The sequence below is a fragment of the Artibeus jamaicensis genome, unplaced genomic scaffold (assembly GCF_021234435.1).
Source record: "Artibeus jamaicensis isolate MK-2021 breed Jamaican fruit bat unplaced genomic scaffold, CSHL_Jam_final contig_264, whole genome shotgun sequence".
Lineage (NCBI taxonomy): Eukaryota > Metazoa > Chordata > Mammalia > Chiroptera > Phyllostomidae > Artibeus > Artibeus jamaicensis.
Window position 1 is genome coordinate 832,940 of NW_026521576.1, and position 26,450 is coordinate 859,389.

The following is a 26,450-nucleotide window of genomic DNA, read 5'->3' on the forward strand; positions in this document are numbered from 1 at the left end:
TTTTTCTTTATTTCCTTTTGCATAGCTTTCACTTTTTTCTCTATTTTATGACTGTACTCAACCATTTCTGTGAGCATCCTGATAACCAGTGTTTTGAACTCTGCATCTGATAGGTTGGCTATCTCTTAATCACTTAATTGTATTGTTTCTGGAGTTTTGATTTGTTCTTTCATTTGGGCCATATTTTTTGTCTCAGCACACCTGTTACTTAGTAAGGGGCAGAGCTTTAAGTATTCACCAGGGTGGGCAATCCACTTTGCTGTGTTGTGGCACTGTATGTAGGAAAGGGGCTTGAGAGAGGACAGTGCCACTTGTTCAGTTCTCAGCCATCTTTCAGTCACTTCCTCCACTACCCACAAGCAAATTAGACCCTTTTGGTACTAATTCCTGGGTGGGTGGTTTGTGCATGTTCTAGGACCCTGTGGGTCTCTCCAATGAACTGTCCTGTAAGGCTAGGAGTTTCTCCTTCCACCCCAATCCCCAATGTTGTTTTCAGTCAGAAGATTTGAGGCTTTATTTCCTGGGGCTGAAACACTGGGTTGCATGGTCTGTCTCACTCCCCAGTTGTTCCTCCTGGTTTATGCACATGCAGATGTGGGACTGCCCGCTCTGCCAGCCACCTCCTTGCCCAGTCCTCCAGCTGCTGCCTTGCCTCAAGTCCTCTCCATCTTAACTGCCCATGTCCACCCCTCCTACTGGTCTGGAGAAATGTTTCTTCTTTAACTCCTTGGTTGTCAGACTTCCACACAGTTCAATTTTCTGGCAGTTCTGTTTTTTCTTTTTTTTTTTTAATTTACTGTTGACCTTTTGGTTGTGCAAGAGGCAAAGTGTATCTATCTATGTCTCCATCTTGGCCAGAAGTTTCCTTTACTTTATATATTTCTATGAGCTTGTCAAGAATCTGTTATCCTATCCTCACTAGATTTTCCAGTGGGCTTTTCTGTTAATTTCTCATTAGGTGAACTACACTGGGGAGACATTACTTTTGTTTGGGTATTTTTATAACATGAATGTTCAAACCAACTTATTTATAGGGTGGAAATAAACTTTCCCTTTGCCCACAAATTGAAAATAAATATCAATCAATATGTAAACATGGTGTAAGATACTCATACAATGAAATACTAGTCATTAATAAAAAGAAAAAATCTATTGATACATACAGCAATGGAGTGAATCTAAAAATAATTTTGCTAAGTGAAAGGAAGTCAAATAAAAAAGAATGTATCACATATAATTATATGTATATAAAATTCTAGAAAATGTGAACTAATCTATATAAGGATATAAAGCAAATCAGTGATCTCTAAAGAATGGAGGAGGGGCAAGGGGGACTGGAAAACAACACATGACTTTCATATTTTTTTTGTTTCTTGCCCTTGTTACCTTGCCTCTCACCTTGCCTGACAGGTGTTTGCTGCCAGTCTTCACCAAATGGGTCTCCTAAGTGTCTTCCCTGGTAATAAGTTTGCTCTTTTCCTGAAAACTATGGATACAAAGAGAAAAAATTACGCTCTTCTTGTTTCCCCATTTCCAAAAGCTATAGTATAGTAGAAGGGACATCAATCAGTGGTTAAGTGATTGCATCCCTGATTACATTCAGTTCTCCCTCCATGCCTCACAGTTGGCATTGAGATTTAAGAAATAAGTTTGTATGGGCATAAGTAAGAGATTATATCTCAATGAAATTGTTCATCCCCACCCTTATTTTCATTATTTCCAACAATTCCCCCAAATGTGAACATGAATTGAGCTCTTCTGTCCACAGCTGCATCACTCAACTTGCCCTAAAATAAATTTCAGTTAGAGCGTCTATGTATTAGAACACACTGCCAATCCAACACACCTGAGCAAATCCACCCAGTCTATTCCCTCTCAGTGTCAGAGCTACTGACTTCATTTCAATATCATTTTGACAGTATTATTAGTGTAATTATTCACATAAAGTAAGTGACATTAAACTCTCTATTACAAAGTAGAGATGACATAACCCTAGAAAACAATTGCCTTACTAGAATTGCCTTACTCGAATTTTGAGTTGGAGGGAAAATGGCTAACCTAAAAAAACTCATAAAATTCTGACCATTTTAAAGGTCTATGTCCACTATCTGCTCAGAGAAACCAAAGTATCTAGGCTTTTTAAAAAGTCTTAAACTCTATCTTCTCCTCATTAGGATTGCAGTATAATGCAATTTGTCCTAGGATGGAGAACTAATACTTAGACTACTCTCTCAAGAGTCACAATATACTTTGAAGGCATTTGACCAACACCTCATGATGTTAAAACAAAATCCTCCCTTATTTGTCTGCTTTGTTAGAACCATAGGGAAAAAGTTTATGAGTTATTCTATCAAGTGGACAGAACACCAACCTGAATATAAAGGTGAGAAAAATGAACAGAATAAAGTTCAGTTATCAAGCTTCCAAAGAAAAAGGTATAACAATTACCTGGACTGTGTCAGGGGCATGGGGTCTGGCTTTCAGTCGAGAATCAATAACCCCCCCTGGAGGAGGAGTCTTGCTTGGAATGCTGTTGTAGTATGGGTGATCTGAGCCATCACCCTCCTCCTCAGTCCATGGCTCATCCAGACTCTGCATTCTGTTAAAAGAGAATTTTCAAAAGCTTTAGCCAAACATTGAGCTTATGGTCAAAATCAATTAATCTAATGTTAATATATCTGTCACCCTAGAAAAGTAAGTTTACCTATTGCCCCCTCAATCATATAGGCCTTGGTCATACATGAAAAGTACAGAAGTGGTTTAGACAAATATCTCTGCTTTATTTACAGTTCTACCCTTTGGAAAATACCAGTTGTATTTGAAACAGAAAAAAATTCTTTTTAAAAGTACATTTTGTTTAAGAGAGAAAATTTTATGTATGAAGATAACCAGATCCTGAAGGTACAGACACACATTTTAGTAAATTATGAAATTTACCCAAAAATCAACTAAAAATATGAAGACTTAATGACATCAGGGAAAATGGCACAGTAAGGACCTCTGAAAATTTTTTTCTTTCATGAAAGAACAATAAACGTGTTCTTTTGTAAGAACTTGTAAAAAAAAATCAGAATCAACTACTTAAAACCCTGGAAAATAATCAGAGGCTTTCAACAACCTAGGGAGTGTATTTTTTTAAGCAAACAAAAAATAGCTTTATAAACAGTGGCTTTGTGGCATTTTAACTTGCTCTATTTCTATCTCCATGGTAGTTTTGAAAACAAACAGCTCACAGTCACAGTCAAAACCAGTAGCCTGATAGCCATGAGAGAGGGCAAAACCACTCTGAGTCTCCCTCACAGCCTCATTCCCAGAGAACAATCATTATACTAACCTTCTGGTCATTCCTTAGAAGTGGTAACTCCTAAGACTGTCTTTATTTGACCTGATTCAGGGGAAAATGCCTCCTCCATTGAGTCATTTGTCAAAAACAATTAGAGGCAATTGTTTAACAACATGGTTTCCCGGGGCAGTAATAACATTGGGGGCAAAGAGTAGGCCAATCAAAAGCTTAAAAGGAAAAGCTAAGAAATGGGATGTTCATAGGAATTTACATAAACTGCAACATATTTCGAAGAATCTAGAAGGCTACTTGTATTCATAGGGCTCTGTTCATTGTTAAGGATTAATCCCCTGCTCAAAAAGATGTAAAAAGGCCCTAGTTTGAAATACTGGCTTAGCCTGAAGCTATGCACAAGTAGGAAGTGAAAGCTAAGTCAGAATTACTAAGTACCTGGCTGCATGTTAAAGAGATTCCCCACACAAAAACAGAGCCCCTCAGCAAAGACTAGTTCCAGGAATTTAAGGAAATCTCTTTCTAGTGATTAGCTATCTAAAAATTAAAGTGAGCAGATTTAGTGGCCATATTTGACAAAGAATATAGACTTTATGAATTTAGTTTAGAAAAGTCATTAAAGCAAACAATCACGAAACCCAGCAACAACAATAAATCCTGAAGAAGAGAGAAATTTGATTTCCAGAATGCCACATTGTATTATTTAAAATCCCTAGTTTCTACAAAAAAAAATTAAATTATGAGACATGCAAAAAAAACACAAGAAAAATAATCAATGAATAGAAACTGTCCCTGAGGAAACTCAGATTTTAAACAAAGGATCCTTGATAATATTAACAGCTGACTTCTTATCACACACAATGAAGGTCAGAAAGTAGTGGTATGGCATATTCAAGTACTGAAAGAAGATTGTATACCAAGAACTTTCTATCCAGTAAAACTATCCTTCCAAAATGAAACAGAAATAGGACATTTCCAGATAAATAAAAACTGAAAAAAATTATCACTAGCAAATCTTTCCTGAAATTAATATTAAGGAAAGTACTTTACACTGGAATGAAAGAACACTAGATGGTAATAGATATTAACATGAAGAAATGGAGAACAAAGGTGCAAAATTAAATTTCCACAAATCTCTTCAAACTTTATTATATAGAAATATATACAGGACTTCAGGCCTTAAGTATATTCCCAAAAAAGCTTGGTGATTCAGCTAACTCCAGCCACTCACTTTTGTATATATTATTTTAGTATCACTTATTTGACTTTATATAAAATTTCAAAAGTACAGAAACTCATAATAATTGATATAAAATATATCTGTGCATCTACCACTGAGATTAAATGGTGTGAACATTTTCTATATTTGCTTCCTTTCATAAAAAGAAGTAAAATTTATCAAGCTTCAGATGGATAGATGTGAAATTAACAGTAAAATGTTAATGGTAGAATCTAGATGATGGGTATAAAGGTGTTTACTGTTAAAATAATTTTGTATATTGGTACCTTTTCATAATAAAATATTAGGGAGGAAATAGTACTTGACAAATAAAGTTAAAGCCCACTCTACCCTCAACTCATCCTTGGATATACTAGAGTTGGTATATAATATTCCAGCATGTTTTTATATCCATGCATTTATCTATAAATTGTATATACAATTGCTTGTGTATTTTAAAATTTATATAAATAGTTTATATTCTTTTTCATTCCATTTAAAAAATTTGAGTTTTTTCTAGTAATGCATATATACTGATATATTCTTTGTAAAGACTATATCTCATTTTATATACAATTTAAATTTTTTCACTCATTTTCTTGCAAGGGCCATCTGGGTCTCTGTCACTTTCTAACTAACTATTTTTGCACACAGCTCACTGAGCTTGTGGTAGCTTCTGCCAATGAGGAAAAAGTGGGGTCTTCAAAGGAACCAACAAAATGAAAGCCTTAAAAGAACTTAACCAGTGGAAGAGGGAAAAAATTTTTAAGTCTCTTTCAAGAAAGATGAAGACTTCAGAAAGGTGACAAAAATCTTCATAATAATTAAGACAAAGGCAGAACTAACTTCATTACTAAGACAAAAAATGTAGCTGTAGAAGTTGGAAAGCAAACATGCAAAGTAAATTTATAAGAAATATAATAAAGCTTTATTAACAGTGAACATATCAGGGTAGTAGGCTTCTATTATGAACATTCAGTCAAGGACAGAGTATTGAATGATCACTATACCCCACGTTACTTTTTAAAATGCTTTTTGCAATACAAGACATGGTGATCAGAGTGACCCTCAGTCACCCAGCTGAAGGGAAGGACCCAACAAATAACAAACCAACTACAATTAAAACCCAATTACACCCAAAGAGCCAACATAAACTGCATAAAGGGCATCCCAAGAACATCAAGATCAGGAGATCAAGGTGAATCTCACTGAATCTCACCACCGAATCTCACAAATCTCCTATCATAGAAGTTCATACCACAAACTCAGGGAGTCAAAACAAATCAATTTAAGAAGCAGAGCCAAATAAAAAGAGTCTCACAAATAATGGGAAGACAAAGAACCAATGCCTGAACAAAAAGAAAGGAGGAATCCTCAGAAATAGAGGCAAGTCAACTATCAGATGTTGAGTTCAAAACAATGGTTATAAGGAAGCACAGTGAGCTCAGTAAGAATTACCAAAAACTACAAAGAAGCAACAAGAAATGTAATGTGAATTAAACCAACATGAAAAAGGATGTAGAAACCATCAACAACAGCAAAGAGTAGAGTTCCAGCCAAGATGGAGGCATAGGAAGACACCCTTTGCTTCCTCCCACAACCAAAAGGAGTATAGAAACCAATCTAAAATCAATGAACAACAAGAAGTACTAGAAAATCACACTGCATAGAACTCTTACAACCAAGAAACAGTCAACCAGACTAACTAGACCAGTAAGGCAGGACGACGGAGAGAACCTGTGGCAATGTACCTGACCATGTGGGCAGGGCTTGCTGAATGGGAAACTGAGACTCAGAGCTGACTTTGGACTACACAAGGGTTGCCTCAGTGGGAATAACTTTCAACCTCACACAAGGGCTTGTTGGAAAGCGGGCTACAGACAAGCAGCACTGTTTCTTTTCTGGCCCCTCCACCACAGATAGCACCACAGCACAGCAAGCAGGGTTACCCTGCCCTAGTGAATATCTAAGACACCACCCCCTTACAACTTAGCAGGTACACGAGACAAAGAAATATGGCCCAGAAGAAAGAATAGAGCAAAACTCCAGAAAGAGCTAAGTGATGAGGAGATAGCTAACTCATCTGATAGAGAGTTCAAAGCCCTGGTAATCAAAATGCTCAAAGAACTGATTGAGCTTGGTCACAAAATGAAAGAGCAAATGAAAGATACCCAAAGTGAAACAAAGCAAGATACTTAGGGAACCAAAAGTGACAGGAAGGAAACCAGGACCCAAAACAATGGTTTGGAACAAAAGAAAGAAATAATCATCCAACCAGAACAGAATGAAGAAACAAGTATTCAAAAAAATGAAGAGAAGCTTAAGAACATCTGGGACAATTTTAAATGTTCCAATATCCAAATTATATGAGTGCCAGAAGGAGAAGAACAAGAGCAAAAATTTGAAAACTTATTTGAACAAATAATAAAGAAAAATTTCCCCAATCTGGAAAAAAAATAGACTTCCAGAAAGTCCAAGGAGCTCAGAGAGTCCCAAATAAGTTGGACCCAAAGAAGAACACGCCAAGCCACATCATCATTAAGTTACTCAAGATTAAAGATAAATAGAGAATCTTAAAAGCAGCAAGAGGAAAGAAGACAGTTACCTACAAAGGAGTGCCCATAGGCTGTCAGCTGATTTCTCCAAAGAAACCTTGCGAGCAACATGGGTCTGGAAAGAAGCATTCTAAGTCATGAAAGGCAAGGAGCTACATCCAAGATTACTCTATCCAGCAAAGCTCTCATTCAGAATGGAGTGACATATAAAGTGCTTCCCAGATAAGGTCAAGTTACAGGAGTTCATCATCACCAAGCCCTTATTGTATGAAATGGTAAAGTGATAACACTATTAGATAATGTTATCTAATAAATTGAAGAAGATAAAAAACTATAAAGAGTAAAATGACAACAAACTCACAACTATCAACAAATGAACATTAAAAAAAAAAGAAAAACATGAAAACAAAAACTAAGCAAACAACTACAACAGGAACAGAATCAGAGAAATGGACATCATGTGGAGGTTTCCTGGGGGGAGGGGAAGAAGAGGAATATGGGGGGAGAAGTATAGGGAATAAGAAGCACAATTAGTAGGCATAAAATTGATGTGGAGAGCTCAAAATGATATAGAAAACAGAAAATTCAAAGAAATTATAAGTACAACCCATGACCATGAACTAAGAATGGGGGGGGGGGCAGAGTTCCAGAGGGTTGGGAGGTGTAGGGCAGAGGAGAGATAAGAGGGAGAAAAATCAGAAAAACTGTAATAGCATAATCAATAAAATATACCTATAAGAATAGCTAATAGTAAGTGAAGAATACAACTTATTAATTGAAGAACACAGTAGAAGGAATGAAAAGCAGGCTAGACAAAGCAGAGGATTGAATCAGTGTGCTGGAGGGCTAGGTAGAAAAAAACTCCTAGAAAAAGCAAGAAAAGGGAAAAAAGCCTCAAAAACAACAAAGAGAGATTAAGGAAAATGCAGGACAACACGAAGCATAATAATATCCACATAATAGGGATACCAGAAGAAGAAGAAGAAGAGCAAGGGATAGAAAACCTTTTTGAAAAAATAATGATAGAAAACTTCCCTAATTTTATGAGAGCAAAAGTAACACAAATTCAGGAAGCAGACAGGGTTTCAATCAAGAGGAACACAAAGACACCCAGTCCAAAACACATCATAATTAAAATGGCAAAATTCCAAAACAAAGAATCTTAAAGGCAGCAAAGAAGAAACAGGAAGCAACATACAAGAGAGCTCCAATAAGGCTAGAAGCTGACATCTCAATGGAAATACTATAAGACAGAAGGGGGGGAAAAAGACAGAAGAAAATGGCAAGTAATATTCTAAGTAATGAAAAGCAAATGCTGGCAACCAAGACCACTCTACCCACCAAGGATCTCAATTAAAATGGAAGTCAAAAATAAGAAGTTTCTCAGACAAAAGGAGGCTGAAAGAATGCACCTCCACCAATCCTGCACTACAAGATATGCTAATGGGACTGCTTAAAGAAAAGGAAGAAAAAGAGGGAGAAAAAAGAATACAGGTATGAAGGGAATAAAATGCCAATGAATAAGTACTTATCAATAATAACCTTAAATGGAAATGGATTAAATGCTCCAATCAAAGATATAGGGTACCTGAAGAGAAAAGAAAACATTACTGCGCACATGCTGACTACCTGAGACCCACCTCAGAACAAAAGATATACACAGACTGAATTTGCCAGGTCAGAAAAAAGTACTCCAAGCAAATGGATAGGAAAAAAAGCCAGGATAGCAGCACTCATATGAGACAAAATAGACTTCAAAACAGAGGCCATAAAAAGAGACACTTCATAACATTCAACTGAAATATTATGAAGAAGACATAAACATTGTATACATGTATGTACCCAACAGAGGAGCACGCAAATGTAAAAGGAAAATCTTGGAGGATTTCAAGGAAGATATAGACAGCAACAAACTTATACTAGAGGATTTCAATATTCCACTGTCAAAAATGGACAGATTTTTCAAACTAAATAACAATAAGGTTACTGCAGCATTGAACAATGTCCTACATCAAATGGACCTAACATAATATATATATATATATATATATATATATATATATATATATATATAACCTTTCATCCAAAAGAAGCAAAATACACATTCTTTTCAAATACACATGGAACATTTTCAGAGATAGATGACAATGATAGAACACAAAATAAGCCTCAACAAATTCAAGAAAATTGAAATCATATAAGCATTTTCTTTGACCACAAGGGACTGAAACTAGAAACCAACCTCAAGGAAAAAACTCAAACACACTCAGATTCATGGAGACTAAATAGCATGCTATTAAACAATGAATGTGTTAAGAAAGAAATCAAGGAAAAAATCAAAAACTTTCTGGAAACATGAAAATGAATTCACAAGAGTCCAAAACTTATGGGACATGGTGAAGGCAGTACTGAGAGAAAAGTTCATAGCAATATAGACCTACCTAAAAAGGATAGAAACATTTAAAAAAAAATAACTCTGCTCTACAAGAACTGAAGGAACAACAACAAAGATAACCAAGAAGGAAGAAAATAACCAAGATCAGAGCAGAATTAAATAACATAGAGACTAAAAGAACAATTCTAAAAATCAATAAGTCCATGAGATGGTCCTTTGAAAAGATAAACAAAATTGACAAGCCTTTAAGCAGACTCATCAAGAACAAAAGAGCCGTGGCTGGTGTAGCTCAGTGAAATGAGCGCAGGCCTGTGAACCAAAGGATCGTGGTTCAATTCCCAGTCAGGGCACATGCCTGGGTTGCAGGCCAGTTCCCAGCAGGGGATGCATGACAGGCAACCATGCATTGTTATTTCTCTCCCTCTCTCCCTCCCTTCCCCTCTAAAGAAATAAATAAAAATCCTTTAAAAAAAAAGAACAAAAGAGAGAGGACCCAAATAAATACAATCAGAAATGAAAGAGAAGAGATTACAACTGACACCACAGAAAAACAAAGGAATGTAACAAATTACTACAAACAAGTGTATGCCAAAAAATTTGAAAACCTAGGTGAAATGGAAAAATTTCTAGAAAAAAATTAATCTTCCAAAACTGAATGAAGAAGAAGCAGAAAGCCCAAACAGACTGATAACAGCTGGCAAAAATCAAAGCAGTAATCAAGAAAACTCCTGGCAAACAGAAGCCCTGGAATGGACAGTTTCACAGGAAAATCTTACACAACATTTGAGGAAGAGCTAACCCCTTTCCTTCACAGACTATTTCAAAAAATCCAAGAATAGGGAAGACTCCAAAAACTCTTTCTATGAAGCCAGCATCATCCTAATCCCAAAACTAGATAAAGATAAAAGAAAGAAAGAAAAGTACAGGCTAATGTACTTTTAGCCTGTACATAGACATTAAATGTCTCAACAAAATATTGGCAAACCATATCCAGCAATACATTGAAAAGATCATATACCATGATCAAGCGGAATTGATTCCAAGGATACAAAGAGGGTATAATATTTTGCAAATCAACAAATATAATACATTACATAAACACAAGGAAAGACAAAATCACATGATCATATCAATAAATGTGGATAAGGTACAGCACCCATTTATGATAAAAATACTCACAAAGTGGGAGTAGAGGGAGCATACTTAACATAATAAAGGTCATATATCAGAAGCCTATAGCCAAAATCATACTCAATGGGCAAAAACTTAAAGTTTCTCACTAAGATCAAGAAAAAAGAAGATGTTTGTCTGTTTTCAGAATTTCTATTCAACATAGTATTGGAAGTGCTAGCCACAGCAATCAGACAAGAAAAAGAAATAAAAGGCATCCAAATTGGAAATGAGGAAGCAAAACTGTCATTGTTTGCAGATGACATGATAGTGTACAAAGTAAATCCCATAGACTCCACCATAAAACTACCCAACCTAATAAGTTAATGTGGGAAAACAGCAGGATACAAAGTCAATATTCAGAAATTCAATTCATTTTTGTATACCAACAATGAAATGTCAGAAACAGAAATCAGGAGAAAAAAATCCAATTTGATATAGCAATAAGAAAAATAAAGTATCTAGGAATAAACCTAACCAAGAAGTTAAAAGACCTATACTCAGAAAACTACTCCCACTGAAGAAAGAAATTAAGGAAGCACAAATAAATAGAATATACTATGTTCATGGATTGGAAGAATTAACATCATCAAAATGTCCATACCACCCAAAGCAATTTATAGATTCAATGCAATCCCTATTAAAATACCAATGACATACATCACAGATATAGAACAAACACTTCAAAAATTTATATGGAACCATAAACGACCCCAAATAGCAGCTGCACTTTTGAGAAAGAAGAACAAAGTAGGAAGGATCCCAAAACCTGATATCAAACTGTATTACAAGGCCACAGTAATCAAAACATTCTGGTATTGGCATAAGAACAGACACATAGATCAATGAAACAGGATAGACAGCCCAGAAATAACCCCAAGTCTCTATGGTCAATTAATATTGGACAAAGGAGGTAGAAGCATAAAATGGAGTAAAATAGCCTCTTCAACAAATGATGTTGGGAGAGCTGGGAAGCTACATGCAAAAAATAATTGAAGTCGACCACCAACTTACACCATACACAAAAATACACTTAAGATAGATAAGTCTTAAATATAAGTTATGACATCATAAAAGTCCTAAAGTAAAACATAGGCAGGAAAATCTCAGATAGTCCATGCAACAATATTTTCACTGATATATCCCCTAGAGCAAGGTATGAAAAGGGAAGAATAAACAAGTGAGACTTTATCAAAATAAAAAGCTTCTGCACAGTTAAGAAAAAATCAGCAAAATGAAAAGAGAACCAATTGTATGGAAAAATATATTTTCAAATGATACCTCAAACAAGGGTTTGATCTCCAAAATATATGAAGAAATTACATGACTTCACTCCAAAAAACCAAACAATCCAATTTAAAAATGGGCAAAAGACCTAAACAGACACTTCTCCAAGCAAGACATACAGAGGTCCCAGAGACATATAAAAAAGATACTCAGCATCACCAGCCATCAGAGCGATGCAAATTAAAACCATAATGAAATACCACTTCACACCTGTCAGAATGGCCATCATAAACAAATCAACAAGCAACAAATGCTGGCTAGGTTGTAGAGAAAAGGGAACTCTAATACACCATAGGAATACAGACTGGTGAAGCCACTGTGGAAAACAGTATGAAATTTCCTCAGAAAACTAAAAATGGAATTGGTTTTTGACCCAGAAATTCCATTGCTTGGATTATACCCTAGGAATCCTTAAACACCAATTCAAAAGAACCTACGCCCCCCTCCAATGTTCATAGCAGTAGAATTTATAATAGCCAAGTGCTCAAAACAACCTAAAGACACATCAGTAAAGGAATGGATGAAAAAACGATGGTACAGAGGACTTCTGGCCAAGACAGAGATGTAGGTAGATGCATTTTGCCTCCTCACAAAACCAAAAGATGGACAACATCATATTTTAAAATTAAAAAAAACAGAACTGCCAGAAAATCAAACTGTATGGAAATCTGGCAACCAAGAAGTTAAAGAAGAAACCTTTATCCAAACTGGTAGGAGGGGTGGAGGCAGGCATCCAGGATAGAGTGGACTCATGGAAAAGCCATGGAAAGGAGGCAGCTGGCAGGCTGGGTAGTCCCACAAATGTGTGTGGATAAACCAAGAGGAACAACTGCAGAGAAAGACAGATTGTGCAACCCAGGGTTCCAGTATGGGGAAATAAAGCCTCAAATTCTTTGACTGAAAACACCAGTGGGGGTTGAGATGACAGGAGAAACTTCCAACATCACAGGAGAGTTTGTTGGAGAGACCCATAGGGTCATGGAACCTACACAAACGCACCTACCCAGGAATCAGCACCAGAAGGGCTCAATTTGCTTGTGGGTAGTGGAAGAAATTACTGAAAGCCAGCTGAGAGCTGAGCAAATGGCATTGTTCCCTCTCAGACTCCTCCCCTACATACAGCACTATAATGCAGTAACATGGACAGGCCCACCCTGGCGAAAACCTAAGGCTCTGCCCCTTAGTATATAATGGGTGCACCAAGACAGAAAAATTATGGCCCAAATGAAAGAATAGATCAAAGATTCAGAAAAAAAGAATCAAGCAATGAAGAGATAGTCAATCTATCAGATGCACAGTTTGAAACACTGGTAATCAGAATACTCACAGAAATGGTTGAGTGTGGTCGCAAAATAGTTGCAAAAGTAAAGACTATGAAAAGTGAAATAAAGAAAAATGTACAGGGAACCAACAGTAAAGTGAAAGAAATGGGGACTCAAATCAATGCTTTGGACCAGAAGGGAGAAATAAACTGTCAACTGAAACAGAATGAAGAAACAATTCAAAAAAATGAGGAGAGACTTAGGAACCTCTGAGACAACTTGAGACATTCCAGCATCTGAATCATAAGGGTGCCAGAAGGAACACAAGAGCAAGAAATTGAAAACATAAAAAGGGAGAAGTTCCCCAATCTGGTCAAGGAAATAGATTTACAGGAAGTCCATGAAACTCAGAGAGTTTCAAAGAAATTGGATCTAAGGAAGCACACACCAAGGCACACCATAATTACAGCACCAAAGATTAAAGATAAGGAGAGAATCTTAAAAGCAGCAAGAGAAAAGGAGACAGTTATCTACGAAGGAGTTCCCATTAGACTGTCTACTGATTTTCTCCAAAGAAACTTTGCAGGCAACAAGGGCCTGGGAAGAAGTATTTGAAGTCATGAAAAGCAAGGACCTAATTCCAATATTACTCTGTTCAGTAAAGCTCTCATTTAGAATGGAAGGGCAGATAAAGTGCTTCTCAGATAAGGTCAAGTTAAAATAAAAAAAGCCCTTCACCAAGGCCTTATTATATGAAATGGAAAGAAACTTATCTAAGAAAAAGAAGAAGATCAAAACTATGGACAGTATAATGACAATAAACTCACAACTATCAATAACCAAACCTATAAAAACAAAACAAAAATGAACTAAAGAAAGAACTAGAATAGGAACAGATTCACAGAAATAGAGATTGCATGGAGGTTATCAGCAAGGAAGGGGATGGGGAGTTGGAGGAAAATGTGTAGAGAATAAGAAGCATAAGTGGTAGGTACAAAATAGACAGGGAGAGGTTAAGAATAGTATGGGAAATGGAGAAGCCAAAGAACTTATATGACCCATGGACATGTACTAAGGTGGGAGAATGCTGGTGGGAGGAGGGGTACTTGGTAGAAAGGAATAAAAGGGAGAAAAATGGGACAACTGAATAACATAATCAATCAAATATATTAATAAAAATAAAGTAATTATTTAAAAAACTATGGTGAGGGGTTTCAAGATGGCGGTGGACTAGGACGGAGCAGATACCAGTTCCTAGTACAAAAGAGACAGAAACCTACCCAATCGGAGGAGGTGAGGCCAGCAAGCCAGCAGTTGCCAAGCATATATGAAAATAAGAGACCAGAAACCTCATCGGTCACGGAGGAACCAGACGGTAGGGAGACAGCAGCGGTACAGTAGTCTCTGGGACGGAGCAGGGAGAAACAGCCAGTGCAGGGTAGGGGAACCAGCACCCTGTGGCGAGAGCCCAAGGGCGCATGGGACAGCCTTCAGCGCCCAGACGGCTCCCTCCCTGGGATTTTTCTGCCGGGCAGGCCGAGTGGCCCAGGCAAAGAGGTGTGGAAGAAATTTCAGCCTGCGCACAAGTTGGGGAACTAGTCACTCCAAATGCAGTGTGCCTGGGCAAGTGCCTGAGGGCGCCTAGGCCAACGTTCAGTGCCCAGAAAGCTCCCTCCCTAGGATTTTTGGGCCCGGAGCAGCCAAGAGACCCAGCCAGAGGGGAGCAGAGGAGATTTCAGCCTGCACACAGTTCTGGGTCCAGCACCCGGTGTGGTGCTGCTACATCCCTAGGGGTTTTTTTTTTTTTGCCAGAGGTTGGCCAGGGGACCCACACAACACAGGAGCAGAAGGGATACACACCACGCAGCTTGCCATGGCAAGCACACAGAGTTTCTAGGTCGGCACCCAGTCCTCAGATCAGCTCCCGGCTTCCAGTCTACCCCCCTCAGACTATCTGGAAGCCCGGGGTGCTGAGGGGTCTTGGGAAAAGAGCTGAGACCCTCAACCCCCTCCCTTTCTGGCCAAGCAAGGTGGGGGGCCAGGAGAGACTTGTTTGATAGAGTTTACAGAGAGGGTGCGGAGGACAAAGGGCCCCAACCAAAGACTCTGTGGTTGCCAGCCCAGGAGAACTCAGAGGTGCAGCCTGGGGCTCTGAATCCAGTAGACACGGCAGCCTGGTCTGCTTCACACCCAGCTTGGCAGCAAACCCAGGATTGGGCAGAGGGTCTGGGGCTTCCCAACTGAACGGGGGCAGGCCTGTGCTCAATCCCGAAGGAACCAGGCAACTAGGCCAGTGCAGGTGCCTGCAAACACAGCAAACCAGACTATGGCAGTAACCCCTGGGAGGGGAGCGCTGCGAGAAAGTCCTAGTTCCCCATTGTAGGGAGCTGGGGGAGAGGTGCCAAGTGTCTGGATCCTGAGAGGGGCTGGCTGAAAAAAATCACAACAATGGACCCTCAGCCAACTGCAACCAGAAAAACCAGTTTGGCTAGTTTGAAGCCAACAAGTGACATTTCCTTTTCTGAGGTTGTTTTTGAGAGATTATTTTTGTTTGTGCGTTTTTTGTTTTTTGTTTTTTTACTTTATTTTATTTTTATTCTTTCTTTCTTTTTTTTTACCTTTCTTCCTTCTCCACTCCTTTTCTTTATCTTTTTGCTTTTTTAAAGTAATCTGTTATTTCTTTTAAACTTTATTACTGTTTCATCTTTCCATACTTTTGTCCTCTTTTCCCGGATTTTCTGTTTTATTTCTTTTTCTTTTCTTTCTAAACTTATTGCTCTTTCTTCCATTCCCCTACCATTTTTTCTTTCTTCCTTTTATTTCTTTCCTTATCATTTCTTTCTTTTACCCACAAGAGTCACAATCAACTTGAAAATATGAAAAGACCAGAGCTGGACCCATAGAAGAGGCCTCCCAATAGTAGAGTCAGAGAGACAAACTGCACATTGTTGTAGGAGAGAAGCCACAAGTTGCTGCATATTTGAGTAGGTGGAAGCAGAGAACAACAGGATAACCAAAAGAGGCTGCACCATTGAAATTCACAGGCATTCCACCACAAAAGTTCATACCATAAACCCAGGGTGTCAAAACAGATTAATCTAAGAAGCTGAGGCTAACAAGAAGAGTCTCACAAACAATGGGAAGACAAAGAAACAATCCCCAAATGAAAGGAAAGGAGGAATTCTCAGAAAGAATGTTAGATGAAATAGAGGCAAGTCAACTATCAGATACTGAATTCAAAGCACTGGTGATCAGGAAGTTCAAAGAGCTCACAATCAGCTACCAGAAACTACAGGGAAGCTACAATGATCTCACTGTGAACTATATCAACATGAAAAAGGAAATGGAAATTATTAGCAAGGGCCAAGAGGAAATGAAGAATACAATTTCTGAATTAAAAAACACAGTGGAAAGCATTAAAAATAGGGTGGATGAAACAGAAGATCGGATTAGTGAATTGGAGGACAAAGTAGAAAGCATCTCACAGAAAGAACAGGAAAGGGAAAAGAGGCTCAGAAAGAATGAAGAGAGATTAAGAGAAATGCAAGACAATATGAAACGTAATAATATCCGAATAATAGGAATACCAGAAGGAGAAGAAAAAGAACAAGGGATAGAAAACATATTTGAAAGAGTAATGAGAGAAAATTTCCCTAATTTGACAAAAGAAAAAGTCACACAAATCGAGGAATCACACAGAGTCCCATTCAAGAGGAACCCAAGGAGGCCCACTTCAAGACACATCATCATTAAAATGGCAAACTTCCAAGACAAAAAGAGAATCTTAAAGGCAGCAAGGGAGAAAAAAGAAATAACATACAAGGGCGTCCCAATAAAGTTAGCCACTGACTTCTCAATGGAAACACTCCAAGCAAGAAGAGATTGGCAAGAAATATTCCAAGTAATGAGAACCAGAGGCCTACAACCAAGGCTACTTTACCCAGCAAGGCTCTCAATCAAGAGAGATGGCCAAATAAAGAGCTTCCAAGACAAAAGAAGTCTAAAAGAATTTGCTGCCACCAAGCCAGCTCTACAAGAAATACTAAAAGGTCTGCTTTAAGGAAAGGAAGGAAAAGAGACAGACAGAGAGGAACACAGGTACAAAAATGGCAATGAATAAGTACCTATCAATAATAACCTTAAATGTAAATGGATTAAATGCTCCAATCAAAAGACACAGAATAGCGTCATGGATAAGAAAGTATGACCCACACATATGCTGCCTACAAGAGACCCACCTCAGGACAAAAGACCATCACAGACTAAAAGTGAAGGGATGGAAACAAATTTTCCAAGCAAACGGACAAGAAAAAAAAGCTGGGGTAGCAATTCTCATATCAGACAAAATAGACTTCAAAAAAAGAGCCATAAAGAGTGACCCAGAAGGTCACTTCATAATACTCAAGGGAAGAATCCACCAAGAAGACATTAACATCATAAATATATATGCACCCAACATAGGAGCACCAAAACATATAAGGAAAATCGTAGAGGAATTCAAGAAAGATATAGACAGCAACACAATTACAGTGGGGGATTTTAACACCCCACTATCAAAAATGGACAGATCTTCCAAACAAAATATCAACAAAGACATTGCGGCATTAAACAACACCCTTGATGAAATGGACCTAACTGATATATACAGAGCTCTTCACCCCAAAGAAGCTAAATACACATTCTTTTCAAATGCACATGGAACATTCTCAAAAATAGACCACATGATAGGGCACAAAACAAGCCTCAACAAATTCAAGAATATTGAAATCATACCAAGCATTTTCTCTGACCATAAGGGACTGAAACTGGAAACCAACCCCAAAGGAAAAAACCCCAAACACCCAAAATCATGGAGACTGAATGGTATGCTATTAAACAATGAATGGGTCAAGAATGAAATTAGGGAAGAAATCAAAAAGTTTCTGGAAACAAATGAAAATGATCTCACAACAACCCAAAACTTATGGGATACAGCCAAGGCAGTCCTGAGAGGGAAGTTTATAGCAATACAGGCCTACCTAAAGTAAACAGAAACATTTCAAACAAATGACCTTACTCTACGCCTGCAAGAACTCGAGGAACAACAACAAAAACAGCCCAAAGCAAGTAGAAGGAAGGAAATAACTAAGATCAGAGCAGAACTAAATGACATAGAGACTAAAAGTACAATTCTAAAGATCAATGAATCCAGGAGTTGGCTCTTTGAAAAAATAAACAAAATAGACAAGCCTTTAAGTAGGCTCATCAAGAAAAGAAGGGAACGGACACAAATAAACACAATCAGAAATGAAAGAGGAGAGATAACAACTGATACCACAGAAATAGAAAGGATTGTAAAAGATTACTATGAAGAACTGTATGCCAAGAAATTTGAGAACCTAGGGGAAATGGACACATTTCTAGAAAAATATAATCTCCCAAAACTCAATGAAAAAGAAGTATAACACCTGAATAGACCAATAACAGCAAAAGAAATTGAAGCAGTAATAAAAAAACTCCCATCACACAAAAGCCCCGGACCAGATGGATTCACAGGAGAATTCTACAAAGCATTTAAGGAAGGGCTAACCCTCATTCTTCACAGACTATTCCAAAAAATCCAAAAGGATGGAAAACTCCCAAACTCCTTTTATGAAGCCGGCATCATCCTAATTCCAAAACCAGATAGAGATACAACAAAGAAAGAAAACTTCAGGCCAATATCGCTGATGAACATAGACACTAAAATCCTCAACAAAATATTGGCAAATCGCATCCAACAATATATCCAAAAGATTATACACCATGACCAAGTGGGATTCATCCCAGGGATGCAAGGATGGTTCAACATTCGCAAAACAGTAAATGTAATTCATCACATAAACAAAAGCAAAGACAAAAACCACATGATCATATCAATAGACGCAGAAAAAGCTTTCGATAAGGTACAACACCCATTTATGATAAAAACACTCAGCAAAATGGGAATAGAGGGAACATTCCTCAATATAATAAAGGCCATTTATGAGAGACCTACAGCCAATATCATACTCAATGGGCAAAAACTAAAAGCTTTTCCACTAAGATCAGGAACAAGACAAGGATGTCCACTTTCACCACTCCTATTCAATATAGTATTAGAAGTTTTGGCCACAGTGATCAGGCAGGAAAAGGAAATAAAAGGCATCCAAATAGGAAAGGAGGAAACAAAACTGTCACTGTTTGCAGATGACATGATAGTGTACATGGAAAACCCTATAGACTCTACCCAAAAACTGCTCAAACTAATTAATGAATTTGGCAAAACAGCAGGATACAAAGTCAATATCCAGAAATCAAAGGCATTTTTGTATACAAACAATGAATCAGCAGAAGCAGAAATCAAGGAAAAAATCCCATTCCATATAGCAAAAACAGAAATAAAATATCTGGGAATAAACCTAACCAAGGAGGCAAAAGACCTGTATGCAGAAAACTACACAGCACTGAAGAAAGAAATCAGGGAAGACACAAACAAATGGAAACATATACCGTGTTCATGGATGGGAAGAATTAACATCATCAAAATGTCCATACTACCCAAAGCAATATACAGATTCAATGCAATACCTATTAAAGTACCAATGGCGTATTTCACAGACATAGAACAAACACTTCAAAAATTTATATGGAATCATAAACGAGCCCGAATAGTAGCTGCTCTTTTGAGAAAGAAGAACAAAGTAGGAGGGATCACAATACCTGATATCAAACTGTATTACAAAGCAACTGTAATCAAAACAGCCTGGTACTGGCATAAAAACAGGCACATAGACCAATGGAACAGAACAGAGAGTCCAGAAATCAACCCAACCCTCTACAGTCAATTAATATTTGACAAAGGGGGCAGTAACATAAAATGGAGTAAAGATAGCCTCTTCAGCAAATGGTGTTGGGAGAACTGGACAGCTACGTGCAAAAAAATGAAACTTGAGCACCAACTTACACCATACACCAAAATAAATTCAAGGTGGATAAAACACTTAAATATAAGCCGTGGAACCATTAAAGTTCTAGAGGAGAACATTGGCAAGAAAATCTCAGATATCCCGCGCAGCAACATTTTTACGGATATGTCCCCTAGAGCAAAGAAGATAAAGGAAAGCATAAACAAATGGGATCTCATCAAAATAAAAAGCTTCTGCATGGCTAAAGAAAACAGTATTAAATTCAAAAGACAACCAAGTGTATGGGAAAACATATTTGCCAATGATACCTCAAACAAAGGTTTAATCTCCAAAATATACAAAAAACTTACACGACTCCACTCTAGGAAGACATCTAACCCAATTAAAAAATGGGAAAAGGAGTTGAACAGACACTTCTCTAAAGAGGACATACAGAATATCCAGAGACACATGAAGAGATGCTCAATATCATTAGCTATCAGAGAGACGCAAATTAAAACCACAATGAGATACCACTTTACACCAGTCAGGATGGCTATAATAGACAAAGCAACAAACAACAAATGTTGGAGAGGGTGTGGGGAAAAGGGGACCTTAGTTCACTGTTGGTGGGATTGCAGACTGGTACAACCATTATGGAAAACAGTATGGAATTTTCTCAGAAAAATAAAAATCGACCTGCCTTTTGACCCAGCAATTCCACTGCTGGGATTATACCCCAAGAATCCTAAAACATCAATTTCAAAGAACCTATGCACCACAATGTTCATAGCAGCACAATTTACAATAGCCAAGAGTTGGAAGCAACCTAGGTGCCCGTCAGTAAACGAATGGATCAAAAAATTGTGGTACATATACACAATGGAATTCTATGCAGCAGAGAGAAAGAAGGAGCTACTACCTTTTGCAACAACATGGATGGAACTGGAAAGCATTATGCTGAGTGAAATAGGCCAGGCATTGAAGGACAAATACCATATTATCTCACCCCTAACAGGAAGCTAAAGAATAAAACAAACAAGCAAACAGAATAAAAACAAAGACACTGAAATAGAGAACAAGTGGGCAGGGACCAGAGGGGAGAGGGAAGGGAACTTAAGGGGAAAAAGGGGGAGGGATTTTGAGGAACAAGTATGAAAGACACAGAGATGAGGACTGGGGGTGGGAATGGGACAGAGTGGGGAGACCGGGCGGGGGGGGGGGGATGGGAGAAATAGATTAAAAAAAATGTACTTGAAAAGTAACTAAATAAAATTTAATATTAAAAAAAAAACTATGGTACATTTACACAGTGAAATACTATGCCACAGAAAGAAAGAAGGAGCCCCTACCCTTTGCAACAGCATAGATGGATCTGGAGAGCACTATGCCCAGGAAAATAAGCCAGGCAATGAAAGATTAATACCTTATGATCTCACCTATAAGTGGAACCTAATCAACAAAACAAACATGCAAGCAAAATATAACCAGAGACATGGAAATAAAAAACAAACTGACAGTTACCAGAGGGGAGGTAGGATAGGATAACAGGAGCAAAAAGGGGGAAGGGTCATGAAGGAACATGTATAAAGAACACATGGAAAAAGCCAAAGGGGATGGGATTGAGGGTGAGAGGTGGGGATAGCTGGGGTGCAGGGGAGTATTGGGGGGGAATGGAAAGAAGTCTACTTGAACAACAATAAAAAAAGAAAACAGGACTTCCGCCAAGATGGAGGCATAGGTGGATGTGCCGTGCCTTCTCCCACAACCAAGATTAGAGAAAACTAAATATTAGCAATAGAAAACACAGCCAGAACACGGAAAATTGAACTTTTCGGAAGTCCATTAACAACAAATTCTTCAGCCTGACCGGTAAGGGGCGAAACCAGCGGCTGGTGAAGCGGGGTTGCACAGGAGGACTCGGCCAGACACACTCAGGCCCACGGAATCCAGGTGCAGGTTCAGACCCAGTGAGCAACCCAGCGAGCAACCAGGCGAGCGACCTCGGGGGAGACAGCCAGGCCCGGGGCTGCGTGTTGACTGAGGTCGCGCATTTGTGCGAGGGTGGACAGGCGAGGGAGTGGGCGGTTGGACCAGGCCGGCAGGTCCCCACGGCAAGCGGCAGTGGAGGGCGCCGCCATTTCCCTGCTCTGACCCCACCTCCACATACAGCCTCATAACCCAGCGACTCTGAGTGGCCCGGCCCAGGTGAACCACCTAAGGCACTGCTCCTCCGCACCCAGCTGTGAGAAGCGGCAGAGGGGGTCGCCATTTCCCCGCTCTGGCCACGCCCCCACATACAGCGTCACAACCCAGCGACCTGGGAACCCAAGCCGACGCTTCTCACACTTAAAGGGCCCGAACAGACCAAGAATGGCGCAGGAGGATCTCAGAGCCCCAGAAATAAATCTAAGCGATGAAGAAATAGCAAAACTCACAGACGCACAGTTTAAAAAATTGGTGATCAGGATCCTCACAGAACTGGTTGATTATACGGACAAATTAGACAAATATATGAAGGCGAAACTAATTGAAATGAATGGAATTGCACAGGACACCAATAGCAATGAAAAGGAAACTGGGACTCAAATCAATGGAGTGGACCAGAAGAAAGTAAATAATGGCCAAACAGAAAAGAGTCAAGAAGCAAGAACTCAAAGAAATGAGGAGAGTCTTAGGAACCTCCAGGACATCTTTAAACGCTCCAACATCTGAATTATAGGGGTACCAGAAGGGGGAAAGGCACAGCCACCAGTGGAAAACTTATTTGAACAAATAATAAAGGAGAATTTCCCCAATCTGGCAAAGGGAAATAGACTTCCAGGAAATCCAGGAAGCTCAGAGAGTACCAAAAAAGTTGGACCCAAGAAGGAACACATCAAGGCACATCGTAATTACATTAGCCAAGATTAAAATGAAGGAGAGAATCCTAGAAGCAGCAAGAGCTAAGGGGACAGTCACCTACAAAGGAGTCCCCATCAGACTGTCAGCAGATTTCTCAAAAGAGACCTTACAGGCAAGAAGGGGCTGGAAAGAGGTATTCCAAGTCATGAAATCTAAAGACCTACAACCAAGATTGCTCTATCCAGCAAAACTTTCATTTAAAATGGAAGGACAGATAAGGTGCTTCTCAGATAAGATCAAATTCAAGGAGTTCATCATCACCAAGCCCTTATTATATGAAATGTTAAAGGGACTTATCTAAGAAAAAGAAGTTAAAGAAACGTGAACAGTGAAAGGACAACAAACTCACAGTTATTAACGACCACACCTAAAATGAAAGAAAAACTAAAGGACAGCTAGATCAGGAGTGGAAACATAGAAATGAAGATCTCAAGGAGGGTTAGCAACAGGGGAGTGGGAGGAGGAGAAGGGGGGAGAAGGTACAGAAAATAAGTAGCATAGACAGTAGATAGAAAATAGATGAGGGGGCAAGAATAGCATGGGAAATACAGAATCTAAAGGACTTGAGACACATGGTCATAAACTAAAGGGGGGGTGATGGTGGGGATGGGGGGTAGGGTGGAGGGGAATAAAGGGGGAATAGAACAACTGTAACAGCATAATCAATAAAAAAATATTAAAAAAAAAGAAAAAAGAAAACAATGCTTTATGCTGCATGAAATAGCATAATTAATAATATGATATGATATGATATAATATAATTAATATAATATAATATAGTGCTAAGGAAATTCGATGGTAAATCCTGAACACTTTTTATACTAAATTATCTCAAAATTTATGTTCACATTCACTATTTTATTTAATACATAAAATGACAGTATTGCCAAGGCACTATTATTCATATCTTATTAAGAAAACTGCTAAGACTCAGATTTGTTAAAAGTCTTGACCAGGGCCACATTGGCTATTGAGTCTCCAAGCTTCAAAGGCCGCAAAAGCATGACTGACACTCGTCACTCCAAGCATGGGCCTCACAGAGAAGCCTCTGAGTCAGACAGTGTCAACCATGATGACAAGGACAATGGGACATGCGGAATGTGTGGTGATGTTTGCCAGTCTGAGGAGGTGACATATGGAAACATCACATGGTTACACAAGAAACAGAAAAAACATATTACAGTGGTTTTCTGTAACCTTGGCTACTGTCACTATAGTTTCAAGAAAAAAAATGTTATTCTAAACATTCAGAGCATTGCCCATATGTCGGCTTCCATCTGCCGATTTCCTCAGCCACAGCCAAGCACCACCAGGTGTCTCTGAGCCCAGGAAGCCCTGAACAGGGCATACCTCAGGGAGGCAGTTTGGTGGTGTTCTCCTTTTGAGTAGTTTTTTAGGAGAAAGAGTAATAAAATGCAGAAAGACCAATGTAAACAGTAGCACTACTCACCGGTCCTGAAGAGTGGGAATCTTGGAAGGACACTGCAAATACTGCTTAAATCGGAGCTCAAAGGCTTGTCCAATGGAGCCAATGACGTCCTGGGCCAGCCCATCACAACATTCCAGAATGTGACAAGCTGTGGGATCCAGAGACCCAGGCCCATTAGAGACAAACACTGGAGTTGCCGAGGCTTCTGCACAGAAGTCCTCCTGAGGGTGGAAACCCCCAGTGATAACAGGGGGACAAAGAGGTACATGTGTCCTTCATAATACATCCTGGAGGCCCTACCTGCAATTTAACCTCAGTATCCCATTGAATGTATTCCTTAATAGCCTATTGTCTTTAAAATTAAAAATGAATTCCATTGTGGCAGCTGCCCACCATCCCTCAAGAACACACTCCTGTGACCAGGCTGCAGCACAATCCATGAAAATCTTCATAAAAAAAAAGAGGGGCCAGTGGGGAAAGGCACAGAGAAGGCCCTGCTTCTGCTCCTCAAGATAGTGACTGTCCCTGGCAGCCCCCAAAGAAATCTGAGCCTCTCACCTGTCTCTATGATCAATGTGACATGGTCTTGTTACTAATGCGACAGAGGTATTCTCCCTGGAGAACAGAGCAGATGTGGGTGTCCCACTACACCTTTCTCTTTCCAACATTTAAGATGTAATTGTATTCAGGGAGGGTTACTTCAGGAGCACAGCAGATGCCAGCAGTGAAGAGGAGTCACCTCTACAAAGGTAGTTAGCTGTTCCCAGGCACTAGAGACACCAAACTGTCCTCTGGCTGCAGGAAAACCCAGCACACATGAGACAGAGAACTCCTTAAGATGGAAAACTGCCCAGGAAGGGACAGAGGCATCACTGCTTTTGAAGTTTGGTGACTTTCAGCAAAATGCTGGCTTCTCCATGCACAAAGCTCACAGGCACAGCAGCTGCCACCATGTCCTCAGCTTCTACACTGTACCCAAGGCTGGAGGGGGTGCACCCCTGAGGACACAAGGGAAGCACTGCTGGGGGAAAAGTGGGACTTACTGCAGTGTGGACCACCATGCAGTTCTTGGCTACACTAGGTATGTCCAAGGGATTGATCCCAAGATTTCTGAGCTATATTCTTGCCACTGACTATTCATATTAGTTTTTCAGTAGCAACACAGGTAGGCACAAAGCAAGCCCATATGAAACAGCTGTTAGACTTACTGGATTATTGGTTAACTGAAAGAAATGGACATGTCTTTCCAGCTGAAAGGGAAGGAGCCATCGAGGCTGGTGTGAGGAAGACACCTGGCTCCCCCATAGCCTGTATTTTTAGCCAAACATATCCACCTGCCAGCAGCTGTAGGAGTTGGCTGCCCAGTACTTTATTTTTTTTTAAAGATTTTATTTATTTATCTTTTAGAGGGGAAGGGAAGGAGAGAGGAAGAGAAACATCAATGTATGGTTGCCTTTCATGCATCCCCTGCTGGGAATTGGCCTACAGGGAACTGGTCTGCAACCCAGGCATGTGCCCTAACTGGGAATCGAACCGCGATTGTCTGGTTCGCAGGCCCGTGCTCAATCCACTGAGCTACACCAGCCAGGGCCTGCCCAGTACTTTAAAGAGCCAGAATAAAGACTGGGAAGGGGTCAAGAAATGCACTTTATTTTTCTTCTGAGGAGAAAAGCAGTGCCCTAACCTTTAACATAATCTGTGAAAAATCAGGTTTCAGCAAAGAGGGCCACACAACAAATCCATGGGGCCCTGCATCTTCCACACACCAGACAGCATCAGGCCTGGAGAGTGTCCTCTTCAAGTCAGTTCCACAGAGGTTCACAAGATGCAGAGCTCCAAGTGGGAAACCCTCACTGGGTGAGGGCTGAGTCCTGCCAGTCTCAGATGCCCAAGTTGGCAGAACCGCTCCAGGCTCTGCTACCTGGTTCATCCTCAATGAACTGAGAATATGGCATCTATATAGGCTGGGTGTGAGGCTCCTTCTGTAAAATGCCTTCTATTTGTTTCAAAAACTCACTCCATATCCAAA

At 39.3% G+C, this 26,450-nt stretch overlaps 1 protein-coding gene across 1 annotated transcript in view; it reads right to left on the bottom strand.

The window, feature by feature from the left end:
• Positions 1–26,450, bottom strand: part of SHC3 (SHC adaptor protein 3) — a 174,504-nt gene that overhangs the window by 67,283 nt on the left and 80,771 nt on the right. Inside the window, exons 8-10 of the mRNA XM_037134042.2 lie at positions 24,443–24,569; positions 2,449–2,599; positions 1,399–1,486 (exon numbers count right to left, since the gene is read on the bottom strand). Of these exons, the coding sequence (XP_036989937.2) occupies positions 1,399–1,486; positions 2,449–2,599; positions 24,443–24,569 (366 nt within the window). The remainder of the gene's footprint in view (positions 1–1,398; positions 1,487–2,448; positions 2,600–24,442; positions 24,570–26,450) is intronic.